Source organism: Pteropus alecto, unplaced genomic scaffold (assembly GCF_000325575.1).
Source record: "Pteropus alecto unplaced genomic scaffold, ASM32557v1 scaffold312, whole genome shotgun sequence".
Taxonomy (NCBI): Eukaryota; Metazoa; Chordata; class Mammalia; order Chiroptera; family Pteropodidae; genus Pteropus; species Pteropus alecto.
The window spans coordinates 2,532,885-2,542,388 of NW_006433948.1; the positions used below are offsets into that span (position 1 = coordinate 2,532,885).

The 9,504-nt window shown below is 59.8% G+C and overlaps 1 protein-coding gene across 1 annotated transcript; it reads left to right on the forward strand.

Moving 5' to 3' along the window:
* Window positions 1-1,419: 1,419 nt before the first annotated feature.
* GDPD2 (glycerophosphodiester phosphodiesterase domain containing 2) lies at window positions 1,420-8,084 on the forward strand. Its single transcript, XM_006908524.1, has 15 exons — window positions 1,420-1,529; window positions 1,788-1,891; window positions 2,116-2,209; window positions 2,392-2,451; window positions 2,677-2,775; window positions 2,957-3,050; window positions 3,194-3,339; window positions 3,436-3,518; window positions 3,612-3,762; window positions 5,292-5,513; window positions 5,691-5,839; window positions 7,317-7,464; window positions 7,587-7,669; window positions 7,918-7,946; window positions 8,032-8,084. Exons 1-15 carry the CDS (start codon window positions 1,425-1,427, stop codon window positions 8,082-8,084), a joined length of 1,620 nt encoding a protein of 539 aa, XP_006908586.1. The 5' UTR covers window positions 1,420-1,424.
* Window positions 8,085-9,504: the final 1,420 nt, after the last annotated feature.

A 9,504-nucleotide genomic window follows, 5' to 3' on the forward strand; every position in this document is an offset into this window, starting at 1 on the left:
TGGGGTTCCCAGGCTGCTGAGACCTGACCCTGTCCTCCGGAGGTGGGACAACTCCGGCAGGCAGCGCCCGGGGTACAGGGCAGGACCCGAGGGGAGGCAGGGGGTGCGGGTGGAGCCCAAGGCAGGCTACGACAGCCCAGTCCCGGGGGGAAGAGGAAGGACCTCCGTTTGGGATGGCTTTTTTTCTGGGACGGGGCTCAGGGAGGGGGGAGGCTTCCTTCCTCCAGCCCCCGAGCCGCTTGGCGCCCGATCCTAATCTCCGGTCCCAAGGGAAGCGCAGGACAAGCATGGTACTTTCCGGAGCAGCCGCACCCTCCCTTCTCTCAGGGGTCCCACCACTGTGCACCCCACTAAGACCGCACAGCGTCAGGGGAGCCCAGGCGACACGGGGGCACGCCCCTTAGACCGCACACTCCTTGGGCGTACCCAGGGCTTCTATACGTACGGACTCAAAGTCACCTAGAAACCCATTTGTACTGCCAGGTACTAGTGCGCACACACATGTACGAATGCTGCCACGAATCACACCCCCTTCCTGTGGAATCACCATCACACACCCAGCTGAGTTTGGGGATCACTAAGCCAGCTCAGTCGCAGCCTGACCCGAAAGCACAAAGTACACGGATTTGCTGCCTTGAGATGACCGCCCCCCACACACCTTTGCCCTGTATTTGTTGTACTTCCACCGAAGTGACCTCGGAGGGTGGGGCCCCTTGAAGGGGGGAGGGGGACACTGGGTTCCCGGCTGCGGTGGGGGGATGACTGGGTGGGAAGGGATCAGACCAGCGCCAGACAGCTTGGATATTCCAGGTCCTGTGGACAGGGAAAGGGTCCCTTCAGAAGGGACACAGGCGGCCCGCTTCTGTCAAGTCTTCCTCTTATTTGCCCAAGCCCCCTACCCCCCGGGGGGTAGACAAGATCTTTCATTCAGGGGTTTGTGATGTGTGCAATTTCTGTATCCATAGCAACTAGCCAACGAGCTTGGCCTTCCCTAGCCCCAGGTCAGAACGCGAACTTCTGCTTCAAGTTACTCCTGGGTCCTGGGGTGGAAGGCTCCACGAGGGGCTGCCTGAAGCGCGGCCATATCTGCCTCGGCTCCCAGACCTGCCCTGCCCTGGGCAAACACCCCATCCCCAGAGCTGGATGCCCACAGAGGGGGAAGAGGGGGAGAGAGCACGTGTGCATCCTGCGTGCAAAGAGGCTGGACCTCCTGCAGGTCCTACTCACTGCCCACGTGTCCAGGTTAAAGGGGAAACAAGCCCCCGGAGATGGACGCGGGGCCCGCCTTGTGACCTCTGTCGCTGGGCAGCATCCCAGGCCTCTACTCCTCCCTTGGGCTTCTCAGGTGCACTGGGAGGAAGGCTGCCATCTGCCTTCTGCCAAGGTCCCTGATGGCCGAGTGTCACTTTCCCCAGGCCCTCGCCATGGCTGAGTCCGCCCGCTGCTGCTCCGCCTGGGCCCGCTGCTTGCACTGCCTGTATAGCTGCCACTGGAGGAAATTCCCCAAAGAGAGGATGCGAACCAGCAAGGTGGAGAGGGAACGGGGGGCCGGAAGTCCAAGGCAGAGGCCGCTTGGAAGGGGAGAAGGAGGCCATGTGTGCTCAGAGGCCATGTGGGGGGCGGGCGGGGAGGTGCTTTCTGTTCCCAGGAAGAAAAGCTCCCTCAAATATGGGAAGAGTTGCCTACAGAGCAGCCCAATGCCTGGCAGGAAGCCCCTCGAGCTGCCACCCATTGGGGGCTCTGAGCCGGAAGTGCGGATGGCTGAGCTTCTCTCTTGCCCCTTTCAGTGCGACTGTATCTGGTTCGGCCTGCTGTTCCTCACCTTCCTCCTCTGCGTGGCCTGGCTGTACATCGGGCTCGTCCTTCTCAATGACCTGCACAACTTCAACGAGTGTGTCACGGACTGCCCCCAGGGCATACATGTCAACTCACTCCCCCCACCGGACCCCTGGGTGCTCGCTCATCCCCAGCCCTGCCCAGCTCTCCTGCCACCCTGCGAAGGGCCACCCTTCACTCCCTACTAGTCCTCCTTCCGGTCCACCCAGCCCAGCTCCCCTCAGGCCACTGCTAACACCCCTTCCCGCACACGGACACCCCCCCTGTCCCCTCCCACAGATTCCTGTTCCGCCACTGGGGGCGCTGGATGGACTGGTCCCTGGCATTCATAGTGGTCATCTCTCTACTGGTCACATATGCATCCGTGCTGTTGGTGGGTCTGAGGGGTGCGGCGTTGGCCTGACTCCCACCTCGGCCCTTCTTCCCTGCTCAGCTCTACTCTGTGGTTCTCACCCTGTCCGCTGGGGAGAGGGGAGGAGGGAGGTGTCAGCCTGGGAAGCCCAGGTCAGCGACCCCTCTTGGTGGCTCATTACTGCCACCACCCTGTGTCCCCAGCTCCTGGCCTTACTTCTGCGGCTCTGCGGCCAGCCTCTGCATCTGCACAGTGTCCATAAGGTAGAGTGCGAGGGACAGGGCACAGGAGGGGGCCACTGGGACCTCGCTAATCTGTCCCCAGGCTCCAACTCAGGACCCGAAGCCCAGTCAATATTTGCTGAGTGCCAGAGGGGTAGCGGAGGGGTCCGGGGAAGGCACTGGGCCTCTCTCCATAGCGGGAGGGGCTAGCCCGTCATAGCCATGAGCCCGGGTGGACACAAAGTCCCACTGATCCTGGTCCCCCAGGTGCTGCTGATCTTCATTTTGGTTCTTGTGGCCGCCGGCCTCGTGGGGTTGGACATCCAATGGCGGCAGGAGTGGCGTAGCTTACGTCTGTCACTGCAGGTGAGGGTCCGATCTCCAGTGCCTAGGTTGGGAGCCTTGGCCTGTGGCCAATCTCAGGACTTATCTTCCTCCCTGGCCCCCCAAGACTGCAAGTACCTCTGAACTCCAAAAGTCAGGTCCTCAGAGGAGAAAAGGAGGGCCCCTAGGGAGGAGAGCCCTCCTCACCAACTGTCGTCCACAGGCCACAGCCCCATTCCTTCACATTGGAGCAGTTGCTGGCGTCACCCTCCTGGCCTGGCCTGTGGCTGACACCTTCTACCACATCAAGCAAAGAGGTGCCGACTCCGCCCCAGACACACCCATGCTGGCCTTTGGGGCTTCTGCCTCCCTCCACCGAATTCCCTGCGCCCGCTCTCTGTTTTTTGCCCCGAGAAGTCACCCGTCGCCCTTCTCCATAGCCTGTCCCTCCCTCCCACAGGTCCCAAGATTACACTACTGGTCCTATTTTTCGGAGTCGTCCTGGCCATCTTCCTGGTCCCCCTATGCATCTCTTCACCCTGTATCATGGAACCCAGACACCTACCCCGCAAGCCCGGGCTGGTGGGACACCGAGGGGCGCCCATGGTGAGTGGGGGTGCAGAATGCTGGCAAGGCGGGGTGGGCGTGCACTGGCCAGGCCCCGCCCTCCCGTGCGACCTCCTCGCCAATCCCATTTCCCAGCTGGCCCCCGAGAACACCCTGATGTCCCTGCGGAAGACAGCAAAATGTGGGGCCGCTGTGTTCGAGACGGACGTCATGGTCAGGTGAGTGCAGCTGGGGGCCAGGCCCAGCAGGGCAGCTCCGAACAGCGACAGGCGGCCCCGGGCTCGGCCGTCTCACATGCCTTGTGCCCTCAGCTCCGACGGGGTCCCCTTCCTCATGCACGACGAGCACCTGAGCAGGACCACAGACGTGGCCTCTGTGTTCCCAGCGCGAATCAGAGACCACAGCAGCGATTTCTCCTGGGCTGAACTGAAGAGACTCAATGCCGGGGCCTGGTTCCTGGAGGTGAGGACAGCCTCGGGGCAAAGCCTGCCGCCTGCAGGGGCGCTGGGGGCAGAGTTCACTCGTTGATAAGCCTTTGCTGAGCCCCGTCCGGGCGACGCGAGGTCTACAGGCTCTGCCCTGGCTCACGCCCTCCTCCCTTCCTCGTAAACCCAGGGTGATAATGACGTGATACCGGGACGAGGGACAGAGAGGGAGGTCACTGTTTGGCGCGGTGGGTGTGGCAGGACTCCGGCTGGTGGACTCCGGCTCGGCAGACCGAAGCAGAGCCGCGTCTGAGCCGGGCAAGGCAGGGAAGGGAATTCCAGGCGGAGGGAAGCGTGTGGGCAAAGCCCAGAAGTGCCAGGCGGTGCGTAGCAGGAGGCGAGGCCGGGAAGGGAGCAGAGGCTGGTCATCTGTCAACGTTCCCGGCACCAGGCCCAGAGGTGGTGACTTCGATCCTGCGCGCGTTGCAATATATTCCAAAAGACGCTGCGTTATTTTTCAGTTTCTTTTTCCTAATTACGAAAGCAACAGATGTTCCTCGTAAAAAAGTAAAAACCTCAGAGAAATAAGCTGAAAAGGGGCAAGTTTCTCATAATCCAAGCTCTCCGAGGTATTCGCCGCGAACGGCCGGGTACGTCTTCCGAATACGCATATGCACACACACGTATATGCACACACACGTATATGCACACTCACACATATATGCACACAGGTATACGCGCACACACGTATACCTATATATACTTCTCATTTTGCACAAGTAGGATCACTTCACAGATTCTTTTGCAACTTACTTTTTCCCATTTAACTCTATACACTGACATCTCAGAGCACTGAGCGTAGGACTGTCTGGCTTTGCATCCTGGCTTCGCCACTTCCAAGCTGCGTGAGCCTGGGCAGCACCCCCTAGTCTGTCTGGGCTGCCTCACCTCATCTGTGAAATGGGAACAGTGACAGTGCCTTGCAGGATTTCGGGGACGATGAAATCAGTGGAAGCCCAGAAAGCCGGGCGCGCAGTGGATACCAGTAGCTGGCTTTTCCCTTGTCACTGATGAGGAGGGAAGGTCATTTGCTGATTATGTGGCGTGGAGAGGAAACGGGCGGGGTTTGGCGATGGCCCCTTGGAGGGATGGCAGTGGGGGCAAACCGGGAACAAGTAAAAGGCTGGCTAAATGGCAGGCGACTGTAGAATTGAATCAGACTCAGAGTCCGGGATGCCTGGCGTGGGCGGGGTGGGAATGTCGCAGAGGGCGCTGCAGAACTGTAGTTCAAGCTGTGGATGGACAGTGGGTTGGTGACACAGGCGTGGCCAGCAAGCTGCTGCTGCATCGAGAGGACAGCAAGGTGTCAAAATCCCAGAGTGTCCTGGGAGACAGAAATTTAGCAACCTGGGAGGGTCGGAAGTTGGGTCACAGACTGAGGTGTTACAGCGTCTGGAGAAAGACAGCCTGGCTCAGGTTCGCAGAGGCCGGACCCCAAGATGCCAAGGATGGGGGAAGGGCCCGGAGGCTCCTCCAGGTCTGGAAATCACTTTCCTAATGTTATAGAGGCGCCCTTTCTGGGGGGCCAGTCAGCTGTCGGCCCGCGATCGGAAAGAGGCCGGGAACCAGAGCGTGCCCGCGCTGGCAGAGCTCCTGAAGGAAGCGGCGGGCCTCAACCTGTCCGTCATGTTTGACCTACGCCGCCCCCCGCGAAACCACACGTACCATGACACATTCGTGAACCAGACACTGGACGCTGTGCTGAATTCAAGGGTGCCGCAAGCCATGGTGATGTTGCCAGGCCTCCCAGTGCCCCTCGCGCCCCTCCCCCCCGCCGCCACCCCGCCTTCCCCATGCCACGGTGACAGTCCCAGCCTAGCTCATCCACCCCACTCTGTGCTCTGCGCCCGCCCCCGGGACCCCCAGGCCTTCCCTGGCATCATGCCCATCCTCCCCGAACCACAGATCCTTTGGCTTCCGGATGAAGATCGGGCTAATGTCCGACAACGGGCGCCCGGAATGCGCCAGATATACGGACAGCGGGGAGGCGACAGCGCCGAGAGGCCCCAGTTTCTCAATCTCCCCTACCAAGACCTGCCGCTGTCGGATATCAAGTGAGTGCCAGGGGGAGGGAGCCGAGGGCATCACGGGAGGCTTAACGATGGGGATGAGCCAGTGCAGGGAGGACATCGCCATCCATTCATTCGCTCGCGTGACAGGTACTGTCCAGATGCTTGTCACGTGTCAGGCTCTAGCGCAGGCTCTGGGTGTCCAAGTGGAACAGACAGACCATAAACCACTGACCAAAATATATGCGCGTGGGACATCGATAAGCAATACGAACGTGATAAAGTGCGGACGTGTAACATAGAGCAGTTGGGTTCGGGACCGAGGGGCTAAGGAGGGGCCCCATTAGGAAGAGTGGTTAAAGAGGTGGTGTCTGGGCCGAGACCCAGGGGTGACAGAAGGTCACAATGAGCAGAGCTGCGGAAGACTAGGGACAGTGGCGTCATGACCGAGACAGAGATGAGGCCAGAGAGATAGATAGGGGCCCAAACTGGGTGGGGCCTTGTAGGCCACAAGAAGGATTTTAGCTTTCATTCTACACCAAAGAGACAAAGATGATGGCTCCAGGGAGGAGAGGTGACAGAGTTGCAGATATCAGCTGGGACCCAGAAAGCTGACCCAGCCAGTAAACAGGATGGACCTCAAACCATGCAGTTGCCAAGGTCCTTGGGGTCGAATAGAAAAAACAAAGTGCGCTGAATGACAGCGCAGCTACCACAAACATGTTGAGGACCTTTCCTCAACTTCTCACTGTGGAGGGAGACAGGACATCGGGTTTGGCCCTCACCTCGACCTTGACCTGGTCAACATCGACTGCCGACCGCATTTCCAAAAGATGTGAATTGGTAACAAATACACTAACAATGAAATCAAGGCCCCAAAAGGCCTGAGCACCGAGATGATGGGCCAAAGGTGCCGAGATGCAACGCAATGGGGACAGATGGAAAGACCTAGATTTGGGGCCCCAGAGAAGCTCAACTGCACAGACACGGGCGAGGGGACAGTAGCATCGGCAGGAACGTGTGAAAAAGACCCAGGGCTTTGACTGAACACTCGTGCATAACGAGTCATCAGGGGCACGTGGCATTGACAAGACTAACCTGACGCCGGGCCGCCATCAGACAGGCAGGGTGCCCAGAAGGCAGGAAGGGTTTCGCTCTGCTCGCAGCTGGTCCACGCCCACCTGCATATCGTGCGCAGGTGCAGACTCCATGCTTCAAAAGGAACATTGATAGACGGCAGGGAGATCTGATCAGAGGGCTTTGCAGGGAACGATAAGCCAGGCTCCGAGTCCCAGTGGAAGGGACCGCTGCTGTCGGACGTACGGAAGAGATGACTCAGGGGCACGCGGTCGCTTTGTGGCCGCAGACAGCAAAGTGAGGACCCACAGGGTCAGGGGCTGCCGCGCAAACGGGCTGATAGCGCCTTGGCGGTGACACTGTAGATTCGAGCGCAGACGGGCTGCCTCCCACGCTTTGTGCCCCACGATTCTGGATGCTCCCCGTTTCTTCCTCACCTCCACAGGGCACTGCACCAGGATAATGTCTCGGTGAACCTATTTGTAGTGAACAAAGCCTGGCTCTTCTCCCTGCTCTGGTGCGCGGGGGTGGATTCGGTCACCACCAACGACTGCCAGCTGCTGCAGCAGATGCATTACCCCATCTGGCTTATTGTAAGGGCTCTGACACTGTCATCCCTCCTTAACCTGTCCCTCTCTTCCTTACATTCCCCCCCCCACCCATATACTACCTTTGGGGCTCCGGCCAACGACAGGGGCCTTTCCTATCCCCACAGCCCCCACAAACATACCTGATGATGTGGCTCGTTACCAACTGCATCTCCGCCCTGTTGATTCTGTGGACCTTTCTCCTCCACGGGTGAGTGCTTCGTGCCTCAGCTTTCTGGATGTTTATTTTCCCCCGGGGCCTGGTGATGGGGCTGATCCGGACTCAGATGTGCTGCTTGGGCTTTGGAGTTTGGTCTGGCGGGTCCCTTTGAGATGCTTAGACCCTTCCCCAGACACCGAATCGGCTTGCACCTGGGAAAAGCAGTTTGGGGAAGCCAGGGTCAAAAGGCTGTGCTTGCAGTTGGCCGAACTCACCACGGGAAGCTTTTCTCCCTGTAGGACCTGTAAGAAGGAGAGAGAGAGAACCGGTAAGCACGTCCTCCGCTCACGTCGTTTTTCTCATCCTCTGGCGTGCCCCGTGCTCACCCCCTTCCTGCTCCCTCCCCTCCCTAGGCTTAGAAACAGCGGTGCTGCTCACCAGGATCAACAACTTCATGATGGAGTGAGTGTCCTGCCCCGGGCAGGCCCCCACCAGCCGCAGTCTGAGGCCCGTCTGCCTTTGCCAGCAGCAAGGAAGGGACAATGGTGGAGGCGGCACGTTGCCGTTGCCGGGGTTGGGGTGGTGCGAACTTTGCACGTGGGTGTGGAAGCATGAGGGCGCTCCGCCCAGATAGCGGACATGCCCAAGCTCCCACGAGGCTGCTGCCCTTGGGGTCTGACCCGCGGTGGTTGGGAAAACAGTGAGCGCTTAGAAGTTTCTTCCAAAATGAAGCTAGACCAGAGGAGGTGGCCACCATGATGTGTCAGACTTGTGTGCATGTGTTTTTGTGTAGAAGGCACGTGTGTGTCAGAGATGGGGCAGCTTGGAACAGAGACTGAAGACGACAGAGCGGCCTTTCCTGTCTCCCCGATACCTGCAATGGGGCTGCCTTCTTGCCTACCCGTTGGGCCTAAAGAACCCGTGTGGCCATATTAATTCTATGCTACAGATGACATTTGGTGCACACGGCCTTTTTCTTCAATATATTTTGATTCACGTTACTTGTCTGCTATTCATATTTAATTCGCGTGTGCCCACGGTCTCATCTTTTCGGCGCTGGGGCTGGGCGGAGAAAGTACCCTCCGCCTGGGGTTGAATGTGACCCGATACTGAGGGGTCGCCGGGGGGAGGTGCGTGGCCTGTAGATGGGGAGCAGGACCACTTGAGGCAATAAAGGGCTGCAAGGGACGAAGAGCCGCCGCCGCAGGGGAGGTGGGGCGGGGCGGCGCGTTCTGCAGCGTCGCAGCGCCACCTGGTGGTCACCTGCCCCCAAAAAGAGGGCGGCGTCCGCATCACCGGGATGTGTTTGCTGAATGCCACCTGTTTCCCCTGCCGGTCGGCGACCTGTGTCCTTGATTCCGGACCCCGAGGGCATGGTCCGATCGCCACGAGTGTTCGCTTCTCTGGGCTGAGCACGGGGTCTGGCTCCAGGCCCGCCTTCCCCCGAAGGAGCAAGTTCCTAGTGTGTTTGCTGCCGGTCATGAGTGCCCGAGCTAAACCTTTCAGGTGACTGTCGCGGAGCTAGCCTAGGATGAGTCCTTCTGGTAGAAAGCGGGGGAGGAGCTAAGGCAAAAACGGGGTCGGGAGGGGACTCTGTGGCTGACACTTCAGTCCCCCACCGCACTGACATTCGCCCCAGTTCGCGTCCGCGCACGAAGGCAAATCGAACTGAGGCTCTACCGAGGTCAGGACGTTCGGGTCTCCATTCCTCCCGCCGGACCGGGACCTGGGGCCGCGCTAGCGCCCTGGCACAAGACTCGGCTCGGTCGGGGGGGGCCTCCCCGGGAACTACAATTCCCAGGATGCTCCAGGCAACTTCCGGTCTCGCGAGTGACGCAGGCGACTTTGAATGTGCGTTCCCGCCCCTCCTCCTCCCCGCCCCCGCC

What these genes read in the sequence shown, in the direction of transcription:
- GDPD2 (XM_006908524.1), top strand. Translation starts at nt 1,425, where the DNA reads ATGGCTGAGTCCGCCCGCTGCTGCTCCGCCTGGGCCCGCTGCTTGCAC. An exon ending in GACACCGAGGGGCGCCCATG is followed by an intron (nt 3,340 to 3,435) that starts GTGAGTGGGGGT and finishes CCCATTTCCCAG; the next exon opens with CTGGCCCCCGAGAACACCCT. An exon ending in GAAGGAGAGAGAGAGAACCG is followed by an intron (nt 7,947 to 8,031) that starts GTAAGCACGTCC and finishes TCCCCTCCCTAG; the next exon opens with GCTTAGAAACAGCGGTGCTG.